At 37.0% G+C, this 22,025-nt stretch overlaps 1 protein-coding gene across 1 annotated transcript; it reads left to right on the forward strand.

Moving 5' to 3' along the window:
- The first annotated feature begins 2,815 nt into the window (after positions 1-2,815).
- Positions 2,816-17,456, forward strand: slc43a1b (solute carrier family 43 member 1b). The gene is made up of 15 exons (XM_046869874.1): positions 2,816-2,979; positions 4,152-4,308; positions 5,021-5,207; positions 6,248-6,303; positions 8,445-8,521; positions 11,535-11,627; positions 12,603-12,736; positions 12,826-12,977; positions 13,820-13,966; positions 14,329-14,364; positions 14,499-14,631; positions 14,725-14,845; positions 15,869-15,942; positions 16,407-16,530; positions 17,101-17,456. Exons 2-15 carry the CDS (start codon positions 4,155-4,157, stop codon positions 17,296-17,298), a joined length of 1,686 nt encoding a protein of 561 aa, XP_046725830.1. The 5' UTR covers positions 2,816-2,979; positions 4,152-4,154; the 3' UTR covers positions 17,299-17,456.
- Positions 17,457-22,025: the final 4,569 nt, after the last annotated feature.

Here is a 22,025-nt window from a genome sequence, read left to right on the forward strand (position 1 = left end):
AAATTAGTTTTTTAACTGATGTGTGTAAATAATTTAGGCTGAAAGGGTAACTTGTCTGTAACTCTAATTAAAGGCAAACTTAGCACCTCTGACTGATTTTTGTTGGTATTATGTCCATGCTACCCAGAGACAAATGTATATTTAAAAGCAGTCAAGAACTACTCTTTAACAATCTAACAGAACATGTTTATATTTGACATCTTCATGGTGTGTTTTACAAATTTGAAATCAAACCTCAGCAAAGAAAAAGATGTACATTTTCAATTATTTACAGTAATTTGTCACCTTAAGAATGCTACCACTATGTTCTTCATGTCCAAAAACAATTTGATGTTGCATTCAGTTGAAATTAGTGCCAGTGCTAACAGCTTCTCATGGCTCATCGCTGACCTGAGATATGTTTGAGGTGTTGCTCTCTATTATGATGAAATTATCATCCTCTAAGGTCCTGAAATTTATATCAGCTATTCAGCAATGTTTTTCATTCACTACTTCATCTTTTAGTTTACGTAGATTGTTACGCCTAGTGGCCAAAATGTGAAATGCAACAAGAGCTAATTGAAGCCAACCGGTATAAGAATCATCATGCCCCATTCTTTATATTACAGGACTAATTAAGTAAATTGCCAGATTGTGTTTGTTTAAAATTACTCCATAACCACCAAGTTCTTGTTACTATTTCTAAGATCTAGGAGTGAATCTTCTTCTTCTTCTTTCGGCTGCTCCCATTAGGGGTCGCCACAGCTAATGTCTGTATAAAAAAAAAATATATATATACTGTATATATATATATATATATATATATATATATATATATATATATATATATATATATATATATATATATATCAAAAACTTATTTTCCCAGAGATGATTGTTTTTTGCATGTTCATAAGGGTACTGGAAAACACGAAAGTGATGATAAAAATCTTAGATGGGAGGAATGTATTGTTTAATGGTTGTGCAAAAATAATATTTATGTTCGCTTGCGATTTCTTTTGCATTTGCATTTAATTTCCTTGTTGGCAGCAGGGCCTCAGTTCAAACAGCACATGCTGAACATAGAGCATATCATAAAGTTTAAATTTGAGCTTGGACAGAAGTATAAATTGTAAATAGAAGACAAAAAAAAAGGGTTATTTTGTGTGCAGTAAAACACCGGGTTTGGGCGGCAAGGATCTGATGGCTTACTTGCCATTTCCCTAGCAGTTTTGTTACTGGGTCAATTTGCTAGCCCAACACCCATGTCCTCCTTTTGCAGCTGAGCTTGGGACCATCCATGGAAGAGTTCTTTATCCCCATTCCCACAAATGAGCACTGATGGGGGTTAAGGGCCTTGCTCAAGGGCCCAAGGGCTATAGTCTGGAATGGATCTGACTTGAACCCACAAATCAAAAGTCCAATGCCTTAACCACTACGCTACCACCTCCCCCCAATCCTCATCTGGGTGACACCAAATGTTCATTCATTACAGTTCCTAAATTGTTTAAGTGTACTGTTCAGTGATAGGTGTTTAAATGCAGAACTGTTTATGTAAACTGTGGTCCTAAGCCATTGTAGTAGACTGTTGACAATAATTACAGTCCAAATCCATGCTCAAAGTTCATTAATTGCAGTAACTTTATGGAACTTTAGGCTGTTGACCATCCCCAGCTGCACAAAGTGGTCTCCAATTGAAAATAACTCAAGGTGTTGGGATGAATCATGTGGATGTAAAAAGAGGAAAGGGACAAGATTAATCATAATAAAACCACTGACAGCTTTTAAAAGGTGGGATATTACTCAGCAATGTTGAACCAGAGAGTGAAGGGAAAACAGACACTAGCACTCTGCTTATTGAAGATAAAGAGAATTATCTCTGGGCAATTCCTCAAAATTGTTGAAAAAAATCACTCATGAGGCTTGCTGAGGGAATGCTAAGAGTATGCAAAGATGGACGTATCAACTCCCAACTGCCTATTACCGCACATCATTTAATTTGAGAATATGTTGTAAACAGGGCTAGAGATTTCTAGAGATTTGAAGAGATTTCAGAGTAAACCGGTGGCTAATAATGATCAGTCTTCAAAAGCCACTGACGTGAATTGGCAGAATAAGGCTCTTCATTTTCATAATGCATTATAAACAAAAATAAACACTAACAGATTACATAGATGCATCACGAGCTGCAATTTCTTTGCGTATCTGTTTAGCTTTTACATAGGACGCATTCCTTTCAGCGCTATCAGGTTAGTATGCAGAACAGTTGTATTTCGTTCATCACTGTACACAGACTTTTCAAGTGAGTCAGGTGGGTCAGATTTTATATCCATATTGACAAAGAGCCAAGGCTTACACTCCAAGCTCTAGGCCCCAGGCAATTGCCTGCTCTGCCAATAGCTAGTGCCAGACCCTGGTCATAAATAACGTCATACATCCCACCAAAATATAGTCCTCATGAGCCTCTGACGATCCACAGAGCACGAGAGCAGCTAAATCAGCAGTTTACAAATGCAGATCACTTGACACACACACACACACACACACACACACACACACACACACGCACACACAACGTACAGATAGTGTTGTGATCTGATATGGCATGTAATGACAATAAACTGATCACTTGCTCCAAGACCACCATGGTGTCAAAACTCAGACAGTGGTGGGCACGCGCAATGTCAGCTGTGGACACATGTCCTCAGGATCACTCGGGGTTGCACTAAGTTTAAATAGGGTGTGTGTGTGTGTGTGTGTGTGTGCGCGCGTGCGTGCGCGCGCGCACTGGCTGACGAATTATTGCCATTTATAGCGCGCATGTTGGAGAAAGAGAGTCCCATGCGCCTCGTGGACTGTGGCTTGTAGTTTCTCAGGAGTAATAAGCAAAAAGGACAGGGCAAAGAAAGTCAAGGCGGACATTCCAAAGTTGTATTTTTTTTATTCAGCAGCAAAAACTGTGACTTTTCCATAACTCTATACACGGTCTGTCACGAATTGGTAAGTATTACACGTTCCGTCTGCATTGCGTTTTGCGCGTAAAACAGTGATGGACTTTGAAAAATATGATACTATTATACTTTGATTATAAAAGCTACATATCCGTTTTTTTATGACTTCGTTCATATGACATGAACAAATAAATAAAGTTATAACTAACTTATTCTAAACTGTTCTCTGTGAGGATTATACTCATACATTATTTGTATAGCACTTTTATCAATGGACACTATTTCAAAGCAGCTTTACAGAGATAAATAGGCTATAGAATATGAAGTTATGGTAGTGCCTTTAAGTCTCTATATATTTATCCATAATGAGTAAGCCAGTGGTGTCAAGGGAAAACTCTCTGGGATGGAATGAAAAAGAAACCTTGAGAGGAACCAGACTCAAAAGGGAACCCATCGTCCCTTATCTTGGTGGCACCGAATGTCCATTCATTATAGTGTTATCATTTTTGCGGTGAGCTGTTCAGTACATAAATGCAGAATTATGTCTTATGTCACTGTAGCAGACTGACTTTATATTAATTGGGCTTTTATATTATTTTATGTACATATTTCATATAGACTTTATATTAAATACAATCCAAATCATAGTTCTTGAGTTGTTTGGGAACTTCAGGGATCTTTAGGCTTTTAAGGATGAACCATCCTCAGGTGCACACTGTGGTCTCCAAAAGAAGAGAGCTTCATCCAGAGGTAGGGTGTCTCGATAAATCAGGTGGATGTGAAAAGGAGAAAGGCACAGGATCAATAAAATTAAAACCACAGACAGCTAAAGTGAACACAGATTATTTTATAATGCCACCTGTCATGAGTTGGGACATGTTAGTCCACAAATGAGCAGTCAGTTCTCGAAGTTGTTTGGAAGCAGAAAAAATGGAAAAGTTTAAGGATCTGAAGAATAATGACAAAGGCAAAATTGTGATAGCTAACCTTCAAAAAACATTTCTAAAATGGCAATGTTTATCATTTTCAATACTTACCAGTAAACTGATGACAGGGTCGTATGCACCCAAGACTCATTGATGCATGTGGGGTTTGAAGGCAAGTCCATATTGTCTAAGACCACAGAAGAGCTACTATAGCACAAACTGACTGTATGTACTTGTATGAATGTTACATTTGTAATTCATTTGATGATTTGGGTTCTTCTTGTTCATTTTTTAGGAAATGGCACCATCTCTCTCACAAGCCTACAGAAGGCGCTGGTGGATGGCCTTAACGGCTATACTTGAGAACCTGCTCTTTTCGGCAGTGTTGTTGGGCTGGGGTTCACTCCTAATCATGCTCAAGGCTGAGGGTTTCTATTCACATTTGTGCATAGGTATACTATCCCATAAAGGACAAACAAGCAGCATACCTCACCAGTTAAAATAAATAAATGCATATATACATATATCAGTAATTCCCCGTTTATCATGGTGGTTACGTTCTAAAACTGCGCACGATAAACGAAAAACCGTAATAAACAGACGCCACCCCAAAAATGCTATTTATGTATACAGTACTGTACTGTATTAAAATTTTACTTCATTTTATAATTGCTAATTATATTTTTATTAAGAAGTTGAATTATTTCAACATAAAACTCAACAAAAAAAATTCCCAGTTTTTGGTCTACAGTGCTATCAGAGAATCAGAAAATTAGAGAAACAACTTAGTTATGTGGCAAATGCAATTCCGCGATAAACCGGGGGCATGAGATTCAAACCGTGGTAAAGCGGGGGATTTTATATATATATATATATATATATATATATATATATATATATATATATATATATATATATATATAACTAACAGCAAGTTACGGATTATCTTAAAATTCACAGGAATCAGCAGCGGGATCAAATATTTAGGAACGTACAGAATAACATATAACAATAACTGTGTTTTCACTAACAAATTCCATAATAATAAAAAAACAAAATATGTTCCTCTTCCACATACTGTTTTAACTTAATACCAAATTAAGATTTGATAAACATTGGCTACATTAAAGTATTTCTAATATTGCTTCCCTCATGATCTCATAGAAAATGAGACTAAGCATCATGGTAACAGCAGCTTGGAGGAGAGCTCTGTGTGGCTGAGCTGTTTTGAGCAAGAGGAAATCCTAAATCTTGGCTTTACGATCGGTTCGTTCATCATCAGTGCAGCTACTCTGCCCCTGGGAATCCTGATGGACAAGTTTGGGCCACGCCCCCTTAGGCTTCTGGGCAGGTACATGACATTCAATATTAGGCACTTACTACTTACTACTAATTATGTTGTATTTAGAGCTTTAAAGATAGATATCCAATGGACAAAATTTTTATGTCTATTAGATATCTATCCAGTGGGATTATGGTATAGTAAGTAAGAAGCACTTCAATCACAGACATAGCAAAAAATGACAAGTATTTATCTATAAATATTAATGAAATGCTCAAAAGTAGCTGCAACATCGATTGAAGAAAGAAGAGGGTAGTGGCAAATATTTTTTTTTTACTCCATGTCATCTTAATGAAAATATATATAGGCAATACATTGCAAAAAGATGACACTGAGTACAAAAAAATAGAAGGATATCAACAATACATGGTTAAGATTTTCAATTGAACAATGATGACAGTGTGACATCTAGCCTAATTTTTTATCTCTCCTATTACTCTAACACTAAACAAGTGGTTCATGCAAAATTGATTGAAGGTAGGAAGAGTAGTTTAGGAAAGGGCAGAGTATACATTGTTGTTCTCAGCAATACTATTTATTTGTAAACAGATTTATAAATAAATTGTCACATATACATAGTCTTACAAAGTTTTAAATGTGTGGAGCTTTTTTTTGTTTTCCAATTTGTTACGAAGCTTGGGCAATGTGCTCCTTCTGAATCAGAGATGGTTTAGGGCCTTGTTCAATGGCTAAACAGTGACAGCTTGTTCTAAGGTTTAAGATCAAATTCTTCTGACCAGTAACCCTAATTAATGAGGCAGCCCTAAGATTATGACACCTGGATGTTATCTTCTGTGAGTACAGTCCAAACCAAATCCTGCTAAGCTTCTGATCTCAATAGACATCTGGAGTGGCAGCTTGGCGATGCCAGGGTTTAGACCCCTGGCCTTCTGATCAGTCACCCAGCTCCTTAACCACTGAGCTACCACCTTCCCAATTATGATCAATGATTAATATTTTATTTATGGGATATGATAAGGAGTTGTGTATATTTCATTTGCTTTACCACTGCACAAAATGAACAATTTTTACTTTTTGTTTGCTCCTAGTTCCTGTTTTGCCTTTTCAAATATTTTAATTGCAGTGGCAGCATATGATCCTTCAAGTGAGTGCATTACCTTTAACTACTGAATGTGTGTGTGTGTGTGTGTGTGTGTGTGTGTGTGTGTGTGTGTGTGTGTGTGTGTGTGTGTGTGTGGGAGATTTTTTTATATACATATGCTATTTGGACAAAAGCTTTGGGACACCTGCATTTTTCAGCCATAAGTGGTTCTTCTCCAAACTATAATCATAAAGGCACACAATTATATAGGAGTTTAGATTAAATCTTCCCTTCACTTGAACTAGGAGGCTCCAACCTGTTCCTGACAAAGCCAGCTCCATGAAGATATCGTTTGCATGGGATGGAGTGGAAGTTCTTGATGTGCCAGCTTTGGGATTAAATGGAATGCTGACTGTACCCCAGGCCTCCTCACCCTACATCATTTCTGTGTTACATTTTCCCAGAAGAGTGGAGGTTATTATAACAGCATATGGAGTCTACTTCCAGAAAGCACATACAGTGGTGTGAAAAAGTGCCCAGATTTCTTATTTAAATTAGTTTGATGATCTTAAACATTAAAGTGTGACAAACATGCAAAAAATTAAGAAATCAGGAAAGGGGCAAACACCTTTTTACACCACTGTACAGTATCTCACAAAAGTGAGTACACCACTCACATTTCAGCGGCCATATGTTCTCAAGGGACGATAATATAAAAATTAAACTTAGATATACTTTAGAGTAGTCAATGTGCAGCTTGTAAAGCAGTACAGATTTACTGTCCTTTAAAAAATCTTCACATACAACCATTATTGTCAAAATAACTGGTAACAAAAATGAGTACACCCTAAGTGAACATGTCAAAACTGTCTCCAAAGTGACAATATTTTGTGTGAGCACCACTGTTATCAAGGAACTCTTTCACATCTTACATAATGACATCACGGAGCTGCTGAATGTTAGACACATGGCGCTTCTCCACCTTCCGTTTGGGAGGCCCCACCGTAGCTCAATAGGGTTCAGGTCTGAAGACACACTTGTCCACTCAATCACCTTCACCTTCAGCTTTCTCCACAAGGCAGTTGCCATCTTGGCAGGGTGTTTGTGTTTAATATTATGTTGGAAAACTGCCATTCAGCCTAGTTCCTGAAGAGAGGGCATCATGCTCTGCTTTAGAATGTCACAGTACATGTTGAAATCCATGTTTTTCTCAATGAAACACAGCTCTCCAGTACAAGCAGTACTCATGCTGCCCCACCAGCATGCACAATTTCACAATTTTCTTAGTCCCATCAGACCAAAGGACATGGTTTCAGTAATGCATGCTCTTAGTCAGGTCGTATTCAGCAAATTGTTTGTGGGCTTTCTTGTTTCCTTCTTAGGTGACGGCCATGTAAATTAACTGGTTGCAGTGTGTGTCGTGTGGTCTGAGCACTGACAAGTTGACCTTCCGTTTCTGCAACCTCTTAAGCAATGCTGCAGCACTCATGCGTCTGTTTTTTGAAGCCAGATTCTGCACCTGACACACAGCACGAGGACTCAATTTCTTTGATTGACCTTTGCGAGGTCTGTTCCGAGTGGAACCTGTCTTAGAAAACTCTGTTTGACCCTGGCCACTGCACTGTAACTTCAGGGTGTTACCGATCTTATAGCTTAGGCCATCTTTGTAAAGAGCAACAAATCTAATTCTAAAATCCTCAGAAAATCTTTGCCATGATGTGCCATATTGAACATCCAGTGGTCAGTTTGAGAGAATTGTACTCAAGCACCAAATTCAAACTGCTCTAATACATGATACACAAACGTGTTTGGTCCTGTCAAGCAGATAAAAACAGGAAAATGATGAATAGGACATTTTGTTTTGCATAGTTAAATGACGTACAGCTGCTATCACTTAGGGTGTACTCACCTTTATTGGCAGCTATAACAACAATAATGTCTGTTGTGTTGAGGTATTTTTACAAGCTGCACATTGACTATTTTAAAATATATAAACATTTCTTTCTATAGTATTGCCCTTAAGATCATAAAATAAAATGGTTGCTAAAATGTGAAAGGTGTACCCACTTTTGTGAGATACTGTAACAATCTTATGGCTGGGTGTCCACAAATCTTTGCCCATATAGTGACCATTACATGTGTGGTGTAGTATGCAATACAGAGACAGTATACCGAATTTTTTATTTGATCTTTTTACATCTCAGTATTGTCACCTCTCATCTTTATTGCTGTCTCCTTCAATGGCTTTGGAGGAATATGCCTGACCTTTACTTCACTAACGGTAGGACCAACAAATACGCACATGTTTTTCTCATTGATTTATCTGTAGCTTTAAGTAACCACTATTCCTCTCATACTATCTAGTCATCTATCAATTTAGTTGTAGTCACTGAAGAACGATGAATATCTAAATAAACTGAAAAGTTATGATGCCAATGCAACTCATGTAGACCATAACAGCTAATAACAAAAAATATATATAAATATATTTTATTATATTTTAATTTAAATGAACTTTCTTTTATTTGTATTTTTACATAATATGTCATTTATGCTTTTACATAATCAATCATTTTATAATAGAAAAAAAACCTGGCATACACACTTTCCGTTTCAGAGTTTTCCAATAGAATTCTCAAGCACATGTTTGGGATTTGTTCCACTAAATTGATTTGAAGAGATGCAATAAAAAGTTGATCCAATTTAAAAGTATAGTAACATGGTATAACAATCATACAGTCATAAACATAGAGATATGGATTTCTTTACTAATTAATGGTTTAAATTACTTAAACTTACTGCCATAACAAAACACTATAGCTATGCCAGTAAGTTTCAGCATGCCCAATTTGCTGTCACCTAGGAATTGATTTTATTTTGTGAAACTGCTAGCAAGTTGAATTACACAAGAGCAGGCATTTGCGTGCATGCGTGTGTTTCTGTGTGTATTTTGGTTAGTTACTCTCCAGAGGCACATGTTGTCCCACTTCAAGGCCCTAAATATTGCCATGACATTTTTGGCCAATCAGAGGGCAGGTCAGTGCTCACGCCCTCACCACAGCCATTCCCATGTTCCCGTAAACTGTAATGTAAACTCCCTCTGTCACACTCCCCATAGCAGTTCCAATGTCCTACCACTATTTTCCCTTTCATTCTTTTCACACATCTTATACCCAAAAATCATGCTGTCATTCTTTTCATTCCTCTGTTCAACCTACTTTTTTTGTTTATTGGACAGATTAATAATTAATAGCTTAACATACAGTATATGGGATAAGAAAGAGAAACTGATAATTTTTCTTTGGTTTTAGAGTCTCCATGTATGTACTTCCTTCTCCTACATATAATGGATAATTTATTTAGTTTTTCTGTCTCCATGCCAGACTTCCGTTTAGTAATCCACGTTCATGGCCAGCATGAATATAAATACCTCAGAGAAGCAGATATAGAAATGCCAAAATAGAATATGAACAGAAAAGTGTGGGTAATGAAGAGAGATAGAGAGAGATAGAGAGAGAGAGAGAGAGAGAGAGAGAGAGAGAGAGAGAGAGAGAGAGAGCATGAGCACTACTCCTGCATCTGTAGTGTATATGAAAATACAGCTAACAAGAATTTTATGTTACTCTGTACTGAGATCTGAAAGGAAAACCTTTATTTTTGTATTCATTAATTTAATATTGCTTTATCCTGATCTAAGTTGTGAGTCTGTCCTGTCCACTAGGCATGAGACAGGAATACACTCATTAATCCCTAACAGAAAACATGTTGATTTAAAACTCACTTATAAAAGAAAATGAATGGCAAATGTTGAATTCCATTGATTACTTTATTTGCTGTACAGTCAAAACATTCAATAAACATGAATTCACATGCTGAGTGCATGTATTCATATCTGATTAACCATTCTTTTGGCTAATGTGAAAATGAATCTGGAGCCCATCCTGGAAACACCAGGTGTGAGGTGTGAGAACACCCTGGATTACATGTCAGTCTATTACAGGGCACCACACACTAGGGGTGTAACGGCACACGTATTCATAACAAACATTTTCGGTACAGGGCTTTTTGTACGGTACACACATGTACCCAATCTTCTTCTTCTTCTTTTAACTTCTCCCATTAGGGGCACCACAGTGGATCATCCACACACATGTACCCAATACAATCCTTTTTAAATTAAAATCTGAGTTCCCTCAGGAACGTAAGTTTGTTTAGTCTCCGCCTTGCACTTTAAATGCATTTTTTAATTATAATGATTATTATTAAACCCTAAAACATACACAACAATGCCAGGGGTATAAAAACAGTGTTACTGTGTTACTGTGGCTATTCACTACGTCCCGGAAATAACATTTGTTTTGCGCATGCATGACAACGCTAAAGAATAAAGAACGTTAGTCGCTAACGAGGAAGTAGCCTGCGACTAACAATTAAGGATAGAGGGATTGAAGTAATTTGTTAAAGTATGCTGAAATTAGTTAAACAGTTGAGTAGAATATATATTTTAAATGGGGTCTAACAAATGTAAAATTTTTAATGACATTTTTTCATTTATTTAATTTTATTCAATCAATTTAATTTGTGCCAATTCAATTGATTAATTAAGTTAATCAAGTTAATAAAAAAGTGTATTGCATTCATTTTATTTATTCAATTTTATTTATAAAAAATATAAAATATTATTCCATATATTATTTTACAGAGCAGGCATTTTATTTAAAATTGCTTTAAAAATGTAAACTGTTGATGATCACAAATGTTAATAATAATAATAATAATAATAATAATAATAATAAACTGCAAATTAAAAATAAATAAATAAATACATTTTGTTTTAAGACTTAAAAGGTACCAAACCGTGAATTTTGTGTACCTTTACACACCATACACACATCATTTAGAGTCTCCAATTCACCTACCAGGACCGAACTTAATACAGCTAAATGTAATTTAATATACTTATACTTTCCTAAATCTCACCTTCCACATGAAAAACATACCTCTGAAAGGTATTCCAAGTGAGTTTTAAATAATATATATGCTTTATATATAAATTCTTAAACATAAAGAATTGTATCACTATTTTTATTCTTAGTTATACCTTGTACTTTTATACTTTCTATACTTTTATATTTCAATTTCACTGCATGTATGAATGTGTATGTGACAAATAAAATTTGAAATAAAATTTGACGTTCAAGTTTGGGACCTTAAAAGTATTCTTTTAAGCTCTAACTGCTCATTTGTAGACTATGCCCCTGAATAAATGTAAAATTAAAATCTTGTTTCCTCAGCTCGCCAACATGTTTGGAAATGTGCGTTCTACCATTCTTTCCCTAATGATTGGTTCCTATGCTTCTTCTGCTGTTACCTTCCCGGGAGTCAAGGTAAGACACAAAGTAGTAACATAAAAAATTTGACTACTGTATATTGCATGTGACTTTATTGCATATGAACATTTTGTAGTGTGTGCCAAAGTAGCTAATGCTTTAATGCCTTGGTTGACAAATGATGTATAGACAAAACCTAGACGAAAACTGTGAAGACTGACACATGATATTATATTAAGACAAATTCTGGGTTAATATTTATATGAATCTTTGTCCTGGATCTCCGTTGAACCGAGTTCCTCTCTCTATATAGATCATAATTATACACAAATATAACACAACAGACTGAAAAATGTGTTGTAGGCAATGTGGAGAAGTTTATTTACAAAGTAAGCAGAAAAGTTAAGGAAACCGACAATCAACAGAAGTTACAGATTGAATTTAGCAAGACTTTACAACATTGGTAGGCAAATAGTCATTCTGTCTAACAGCGTTTGAACTTCTGCAGTAACTTATAAAGTTTTCGTCACACAGTGGATATTATGTTTGATCAAGCAGTTTTTTTGGTTGCGTGCCATAGAAAAATAAGATTTGCGTTGGTAAATGATCTAAATATCAGCTGTCAAATGATGTTTCTAAAACAGTAGACGTGACAGCGTACAATGTAGGTACTAGATTTAGGAAGTTTAGCTGATAAAATCTAATTTAAGTTAATCAATAATCATTTCATTACTGATGCAAGCACATATAGATATGTTTTATTAAAGAAATAAACAGATTTTATTTCAGAAAGGTTTTTCATGGCTGCCATGCAGGTCAATGAGATGTAGATGAATATTAAGTCTATATAAAAGTAAAATTGCCATTTGGCAGGCATTCGAAAGCATGGATTTTATTAAAGTTTTGGCACTGAATTAAGCTCTCGTCAGGTGTTCAAGCATCTTCTCACGACACTAGCGAGGGAAGTTAAGTCTTGACTTCTCCACACAGACATTTTAAATGCTAATGTTTTTTTTTTTATTCTTTCATTAGCTAATCTATGATTTAGGGGTGTCATTCCGCTTGATCTTCTGGGTGTGGGCAGGATTGGCATGTCTTGTTTTCCTCAATTGCTTACTTAACTGGCCTGTGGAGTCTTTTCCTGCTCCTGAAGATATCAGCTACATGTAAGTATTTTATTCAGTGTATATACAAAAAAAAAATAATAATAAATATTAAATGGCTTTATTTCCTCCTTTTTGTTTTCCTTATACAGTAAAAAAGTAAAGCTGAGTGGTGTAGCAATGGACCACAAGGTGACAGGGGATCGCTGCTACAGCCATGTAACCACTGTGGGACAGGAAATGGATAAAAAACAGTTTTTGGATGAGTATAAACAAAGCAATGGAGCAGCCACACCGAGCCAAGGTAAGATTTACACATACACACACACACACACACACACACACACACACACACATGAGGACAGTGTGACAGCAGTTAAGTGTGCAGGACAGACTGGTTAAAAGTGGAGGTTGGATTACATCAAGAATCAGATCTGAGTCCTTTTTCCTGTTTGCAGTGGTGATGAACAGGTTGATGGACAAGGTCAGACAGGAGTCTCCGTGGACTATGATGTTTGCGAATGATATTGTGATTTGTAGTGAGAGTAGGGAGCAGGTTGAGAAAAGCCTGGAGAGCTGGAGGAAATGAAAGTCAGTAGGAGTTAAACAGAGTACAGGTGTGTGAATAAGAGGGAGGGCAGTGCAGTGGTGCGGTTGCAGAGAAAAGAGGTGGAGAAGGTGGAGGAGTTCAGGTACCTGGGGTCAACAGTGCAAAGTAATGAAGAGCGTGTTAGAGAAGTGAAGAAAAGAGTGCAGGCATGGTGGAGTGGGTGGAGAAGAGTGATAGCAGGAGTGATTTGTGATAGAAGAGTGTTTTTGAAAGTGAAAGTTTATGGGACTGTGGTGAGACCTGCTAGAGACAGTGGCTTTGACTAAAAGACAGGAGGTGGAGCTGGAGGTAGCAGAGCTGAAGATGTGAGATTTTCATTGGGAGTGATGAGGATGCACAGGATTAGAAACGAGTTTATTAGAGGACAGCGCATGTAGGATGTTTTGGTTATATATATATGTATATATATATATATATATATATATATATATATATATATATATATATATATATATATATGTTGCATGCACAGCCATACGCATAAAATCAAATACAAAAATGCATACAGTTTTTGCATATGGTGTCTGTGTGTTTAGGTGCCCAACCGTTTCGCCGTTCTGTTTGTTCTCCTATCTTTTTGTGGAGTTTAATCATCATGGCAATGACCCAGCTCCGCATTATATTTTATATGGGAGCCATGAATAAGATGCTGGAGTTCCTGGTCACACATGGTGACCTCAATGGTGAGCATCCCAAACATTTTTTTTTTTTTAAATAAACACCTTTGGTGTTTTAACTGCGTTTGTATTTTTATATAAGTTACTTATTTTTTTTTTTATCAGAATGATTCTGATTTCTTTATTTTTGTAGAAAGTTCTTGGCTTTTCACCATAGTAGTGGATGACAGAGCTTTGCATATGTGTGATTGGACATGATTATATTCTGTAGGGGTGTCATTAATTTTGGTTTAATTGCTTCCACTCTAATGAAGGCATGGATAAGAATATATTATATCACTGAGGCACAAACTCCTCAGTGAACAGAAAATATGTGTTGTGCATGTGTTTTCATGCTTAACTTCTATTCACTCTTTCTTCTTAAACAGCTCCAGAAAAGTTAATGCAAGAGGCAGAAGAACAAGGTGAGAAAAGTCTAACAAATAAAGTGTGAACATAAAGTGGCAATCTAGAACATTCTAAATAAATGCATTTTTGATGCCATGAATACAACAATGTTGTAGATCAAATCTGATGTGTGGTGCATGCATTTCCTCAGTAAGCTTCTACTCGTCTATCTTCGGCACTATGCAGCTGCTGTGTCTCCTGACTTCCCCTCTTATTGGGTACATCATGGACTGGAGGATAAAAGAGTGCGAGGAGGACAATAGCTTGGTGGATGGCGAGAAAAGGTTACAAAATTGATCAAAACTTACTCAAACTCTAATTATCAAATTTTAATTATCTAATCATCTCTTATGATTAACATAACCTTTTTAATACAGGCCACCCAAGAGAGACAAAAAGATCCAGAAACTCACCAATGCAATCCGAGCTGTTATCTTTACCAACCTCTTGCTAGTGTTGTTTGGCATCATATGCTTGATAGACAACCTTCCTGTCCAGGTAGGACACACACGTGTGTAATACATTCCTGTTTTTCATTTTGATGCATTGATAGATCTCACTCTATTTTATTTATTTGTATCTACAGTGGAATCCGCTTATCTCGACCTCGGTTACCTCGACAACCCTATTAAGTCGACGTTTTTGAAGTGGAATCGCCAAATTCTTGCTTTTTCTAAGCATTTTTTTATCGGTTATGTCGGTTATGTTTTTTATGTCGCCAAACCCTAATATCTCGAGCACAAGGGGGGAAAAATTTGCCATTTAACGTCGGTGCAGCCGCAGAAGAACTCGCGGAAGTGGCGGAAAAATCAAACCTTACAGCTGCTACAGCTGTTGTATTGTATACTGGTGAATCTCTGCTGTTAGTTAGTGCTAGTGTTCGTAGTGTTAGTAGGGGCGCGGCGCGGCTTTGGGAAGAAAAGCGCAGCTGTTGAGAGAGTGCCGGTGTGAAGGCATGTACCGGGATACGCATGCGCGATAACAACGACCGCCGTGAACCAACATATACCAACAATAACGGACGGTGAGAGTGTGGAAGTTTAAATAGGAGCTGGTGATGATGATAAACGAGCACCGTATGTGCGCGATTGAATCGGAGCTTCAGAGAAAGCGGCCGAAAGCACCTGACACGCTGAAGGGGCGAAGGGGTGTGGCAGGTGGATTCCTGACAGATAAACATGTACTGTATGTATTTTTATAGCATGCCTTCATCAAACAAATCGCAGCAACGCTGTTGTGTAAAAAAAAACTTCAAAAACACGTGCATGCACATTCTCATTTATTAACGCACATCATGTACATAAAGAAATTTCAAGCACGTTAATATATTGCCGCCATTTTGATTTTCGTTTATCTCGATCATCGGTTATCTTGATGCTTTTTGGCGACCCCCTAGGACATCGACATAACCGGGTTCCACTGTATTTAATCATCTAATTATCTAGTCATCTATGTATTTATCTACATCTATGCATATAAAACATTTATAATTGTAAAATCTTCTCTCAATGTCTGTCATAGTTTCTGTCTTTCGTTCTTCATACTGTTGTAAGAGGTTTCATTCACTCTTGCTGTGGAGGACTCTATGCTGCTGTGTAAGTCATGATAGTATGTGCATGAAGTTTCATTTGCACTCTTAAATCTACTTAGAATAGCCATTTGCATTTACTTAAAATATACCAGTCCCATTAGTTTTGCCAAACATGTTTAATGGAAATTATTTAAAATAAAATAAGAATTGTTTAATTATTGTGCGTAACATTTATGTGCTGCAGTCATGTTGCTACTACTTTTAATTGGTGCCATGAGCTCTGAAGATTAGGGATTAGTCAGTTGGAGAACACTTTAGTGTAGCCAGGTAATAATTCTTTTCCAGCTACAAAGCACTCAAATTATTCAGAGATTAAAATTCTATGCATTAGATTTATAGGCAGTTTACAAGGAATGTGCAAGTATATAACAATTCTTGCTTTGTGAATACATTTGTATGTGTTTAAATAGATAATAAAATATTAAATAATGTGTTTGTTGATGTTCACTGTCTCGTGATTGTTGTCAGGTACCCACCAAACCACTTTGGCACACTGACGGGCCTGCAGTCTCTATTGAGTGCTCTGTTTGCTCTCCTTCAGCAGCCCCTGTTTGTTCTTATGTTGGGTCCACTCGGAGGAGATCCTTATTGGGTGAGACACACACACACACACACACACACACACACACACACACACACACACACACACACACACACACACACACACAGGGTTTCAATATTGTGATACTTCATGTACAGTTCATAGTACAGGTGCACCAGCAAGAGCACAATTTGCTTTAAGGTTAATTTACTAAAGTAATTTTTCCCTTTTTTTGATGGTTGCCAAAAGTTTCTGGAGTTAACATCCTGGAGTATTCAAGACGGTTGATTTAGTCATCTTTGCTTACTCGCTCTAATCATGTGCTTGTAATCATATAAAGCACATCATTTCATATTTCATTAATCATTTAAACACATACATTTATGGATCATTTTGTTTGGTTCAGAAATCTATTTGTGTAAATGAATGTAGGATTTTCACAAAAAAGTTAAGGATTCTTTTTGTACCAAATGGTAATTACTGAATATTAATAAATATATTTTGGGTTGAGATGAAAAAGAAAGGTTTGACTATCATTGCATCATTGTGCAAGTCATGCACAGAAATTTCTAATAGATCTAATGGACCTCTATTTTTTTTTTCTTGTCTCCCAAATAACAGATCAACTTTGGGCTGCTGATTTTCTCATTATCTGGCTTCCTGTTGCCAGGATACTTGTTCTACCATCGCAGACAACTCATTAAACAGAAGAAGGTACTGGATCAGGCAGCGACTGGCCAATCAGCAATTGTTCTAAATCAGTCAGCAAACAGCCCTGAGAAACTCTACAGTGATGGGTTTGATACAGATGAGGCTTAAGAAGGAATAATGCAGAAAACTACTTTGTGACAATGACAATTGCATTCTTGCTTTTTTGAACCACAAACTTGAATACAAACAACTATGATCATGGACATTTTTTGTGAGACATTTATGAACATTTAGCTGTATATTGGGATTAAAAAAGGGAGCAATTAGTAAATGGTCCAAATTTTTAAAACGCACAATTTATAAATTCTTTGGATGTAACTTTTAGATCCGACCAACTGACCGAATCAGCAGGATTGTTTTTCTTTAAATAAAATGAATAGAGCTAATTTATCAAGCTGAATATAAACAAAAAGTATTTGTGAAACATTTACAGAGAAAATTATATTTTATGAAAGTTTTTTTTTTTAGTTTTTTTTATTTATAAGCTGACACTTAAATTAACCTCGCATAAAGGTTGTGCAGAATTTTATATTAAGATAACGAATTATATAACGAATTATTATAACGAATTCATAAACTACAATATGTAGGGCTAAAGAGAAATGGTGCTCAACAACATAGGTCTCTGTCTGTGATAGCGAATGCAATGTGGAAGCTGAGCTGTATTACTGGATGATTTAGGCACACTATTACCTCTTAAAAATAACAACAGAAAACAGCAGGTTATCAAAATGATGTCACTGAACAACCATTGTTTGCTTCCCAGAAGCAAAAAATGATTTTAAAGATTCTTCACAGAGCCATACACCTTAACAAAGAACCTTTTAAGGAAACTTATTTTTGAGAGTATACTTAGAAGGCACTCTTTTACCATTCAGCTGTCATTCTGTCAATTTTTCAGCTCTATAATAACTTGCTGCACTGTGAAGGTGCTCAGCCATATTGAACAGAAGTGTACAAAGACAATGATTGGAATTTAGGTTTGGCCTACAGAAACATTTATACAATATCTAATTACTGACTAATGAATGTAATGCAGTTTGCAATAAAACATAGCAGCTGACTGGCTGTATCACCATAAGATACCTCCAGATAGAACTCAATTAATCCATTATATCTAATGAGTTGGCTTTTGGTACTGCATGTGTACATTAGGGTCTCTTTTAAATAGTAAAGTTGTGTTGGTTACTGTAGTTTATGCCTACTGTTTAAAACAACATAGATTTGCTTCTTCGCTGTTTATTTTAATGTGTTCGGCTTCTATTTCTTCAGAAATGAGGTCACTATCATGGTTGGGTTCTTGGGCAAGATCTTTAATTGTAAACTGCTCAGTTGTATCCTGACTCAACTCTAAGTGACTTTGGATGAAATGAGTAGATGTTCATAAATGTATGGTTGTTGAAATATTCAACTGCTCATTGAGCTTGTGCATCTTTACTTTGCACTATGTATGATTACACTGTCATGTTAGATTTATAGAGCTGTCAGAAACATTGTTTTAACAGCAGTCAGTGTACTTTTTGTGCAGAATTATGAAATGGATCTCATGATCATGGGAGAACAAGAGATGCTGGTAAACTGCCATGAATATTTTCATGGACTTCCACCTTAAGAGTTTGATGATGAATTGCACTTCTTCCATAAGGAATTTATTTATCTGTGTATTATGTATTTTTTTTGTTCACAAATCTGTCTAAATTTGTGTTAGTGAGCACTCCTCCTTTGCAGAGAGAATCCATCCACCTCACAGGTGTGGCATATCAAGATGCTGATTGGACAGCATGATTATTGCACAGGTGTGCTTTAGGCTGGCCACAATATAAGACCACTCTAAAATGTGCAGTTTAACTGTATTTGGGGGTCCAAAACCAGTCAGTATCTGGTGTGACCAACATTTTCCTCACGCAGTGCAACACATCTCCTTCGCGTAGAGTTGATCAGGTTGTTGATTGTGGCCTGTGGAAAGTGGGTCCACTCCTTTTTAATAGCTGTGCAAGATATTTTCAACTGGAACACACTGACGAGCATGCAGATGAGCTTTCCTGAGACGCTTTCTGAGAGTTTAAACAAAAATTATTTGGGTATGCAAATGGATTGTTACAGCTGCTGTCCAGGTGGATGGTCTCAGACAATCTTGGAGGTCACTATCATGGTTGGGTTCTTGGGCAAGATCTTTAATTGTAAACTGCTCAGTTGTATCCTGACTCAACTCTAAGTGACTTTGGATGAAATGAGTAGATGTTCATAAATGTATGGTTGTTGAAATATTCAACTGCTCATTGAGCTTGTGCATCTTTACTTTGCACTATGTATGATTACACTGTCATGTTAGATTTATAGAGCTGTCAGAAACATTGTTTTAACAGCAGTCAGTGTACTTTTTGTGCAGAATTATGAAATGGATCTCATGATCATGGGAGAACAAGAGATGCTGGTAAACTGCCATGAATATTTTCATGGACTTCCACCTTAAGAGTTTGATGATGAATTGCACTTCTTCCATAAGGAATTTATTTATCTATGTATTATGTATTTTTTTTGTTCACAAATCTGTCTAAATTTGTGTTAGTGAGCACTCCTCCTTTGCAGAGAGAATCCATCCACCTCACAGGTGTGGCATATCAAGATGCTGATTGGACAGCATGATTATTGCACAGGTGTGCTTTAGGCTGGCCACAATATAAGACCACTCTAAAATGTGCAGTTTAACTGTATTTAGGGGGGTCCAAAACCAGTCAGTATCTGGTGTGACCAACATTTTCCTCACGCAGTGCAACACATCTCCTTCGCATAGAGTTGATCAGGTTGTTGATTGTGGCCTGTGGAAAGTGGGTCCACTCCTTTTTAATAGCTGTGCAAGATATTTTCAACTGGAACACACTGACGAGCATGCAGATGAGCTTTCCTGAAACGCTTTCTGAGAGTTTAAACAAAAATTATTTGGGTATGCAAATGGATTGTTACAGCTGCTGTCCAGGTGGATGGTCTCAGACAATCTTGGAGGTGAAGATGCTGGATGTGGAGGTGCTGGGCTGGTGTGTTTACACATGGTCTGCGGTTGTGAGGCAGGTTGGACGTACTGCCAGATTTTCACGAGCAACAGCTCTGGTGGACATTCCTGCAGTCAGCATGCCAATTGCATGCTCCCTCAAAACTTGTGACATCTGTGCATTGTGCTGTGTGATAAAACTGCACATTTTAGAGTGACCTTTTATTGTGGCAGCCTTAAACACACCTGTGCAATAATCATGCTGTCTAATCAGCATCTTGATATACCACACCTGTGAGGTGGATGGATTCTCTCGGCAGAGGAGACGTGCTCACTAACACAGATTTAGACACATTTGTGAACAATATTTGAGACAAATAGGCTTTTTGTGTACATAGGAAAAGTCTTTATATATATATATATATAAGTTCAATAAAAAAAATGGGGGCAAAAACAAAAGTGTTGCGTGTAGAATTTTGCTCAGTGTATATACACAGTGAAACCTCGACACTAGTGACCTCTATAGAACCGAACTAAAAGTAACCCGCGAAAAATCTGATAATTCACGAGAAGCCGCAAGTGGCTCAAAAGTTCAGAGTAACATTTTAAAACAGAGTTTGTACTAATAAGTTACATAAAAATTTATGAAAAACTATTTGATTAGTGTATTATTTATTTAAAATAGTAAATAAAACACGACAGTACAGTACAGTTTGCGATTTTTTGTTAACCCCCCCGGGAGTATTGAGGTTGCACTGTACAGGGAGTGCAGAATTATTAGGCAAGTTGTATTTTTGAGGATTAATTTTATTTGAGGATTTAATTTGAACAACAACCATGTTCTCAATGAACACAAAAAACTCATTAATATCAAAGCTGAATATTTTTGGAAGTAGTTTTTAGTTTTAGCTATTTTAGGGGGATATCTGTGTGTGCAGGTGACTATTACTGTGCATAATTATTAGGCAACAACAAAAACAAATTCATACCCATTTCAATTATTTATTTTACCAGTGAAACCAATATAACATCTCAACATTCACAAATATACATTTCTGACATTCAAAACCAAACAAAAACAAATCAGTGACCAATATAGCCACCTTTCTTTGCAAGGACACTCAAAAGCCTGCCATCCATGGATTCTGTCAGTGTTTTGATCTGTTCACCATCAACATTGCGTGCAGCAGCAACCACAGCCTCCCAGACACTGTTCAGAGAGGTGTACTGTTTTCCCTCCTTGTAAATCGCACATTTGATGATGGACCACAGGTTCTCAATGGGGTTCAGATCAGGTGAACAAGGAGGCCATATCATTAGATTTTCTTCTTTTATACCCTTTCTTGCCAGCCACGCTGTGGAGTACTTGGGCGTGTGTGATGGAGCATTGTCCTGCATGAAAATCATGTTTTTCTTGAAGGATGCAGACTTCTTCCTGTACCACTGCTTGAAGAAGGTGTCTTCCAGAAACTGGCAGTAGGACTGGGAGTTCAGCTTGACTCCATCCTCAACCCGAAAAGGCCCCACAAGCTCATCTTTGATGATACCAGCCCAAACCAGTACTCCACCTCCACCTTGCTGGCGTCTGAGTCGGACTGGAGCTCTCTGCCCTTTACCAATCCAGCCACGGGCCCATCCATCTGGCCCATCAAGACTCACTCTCATTTCATCAGTCCATAAAACCTTAGAAAATCAGTCTTGAGATATTTCTTGGCCCAGTCTTGACGTTTCAGCTTGTGTGTCTTGTTCAGTGGTGGTCGACTTTCTGCCTTTCTTACCTTGGCCATGTCTCTGAGTATTGCACACCTTGTGCTTTTGGGCACTCAGTGATGTTGCAGCTCTGAAA

Source organism: Silurus meridionalis, chromosome 2, assembly GCF_014805685.1.
Source record: "Silurus meridionalis isolate SWU-2019-XX chromosome 2, ASM1480568v1, whole genome shotgun sequence".
In the NCBI taxonomy this organism is placed as follows: domain Eukaryota; kingdom Metazoa; phylum Chordata; class Actinopteri; order Siluriformes; family Siluridae; genus Silurus; species Silurus meridionalis.

What these genes read in the sequence shown, in the direction of transcription:
- slc43a1b (XM_046869874.1), top strand. Translation starts at nt 4,155, where the DNA reads ATGGCACCATCTCTCTCACAAGCCTACAGAAGGCGCTGGTGGATGGCC. An exon ending in CCCCTTAGGCTTCTGGGCAG is followed by an intron (nt 5,208 to 6,247) that starts GTACATGACATT and finishes GTTTGCTCCTAG; the next exon opens with TTCCTGTTTTGCCTTTTCAA. An exon ending in TGACCTTTACTTCACTAACG is followed by an intron (nt 8,522 to 11,534) that starts GTAGGACCAACA and finishes TTGTTTCCTCAG; the next exon opens with CTCGCCAACATGTTTGGAAA.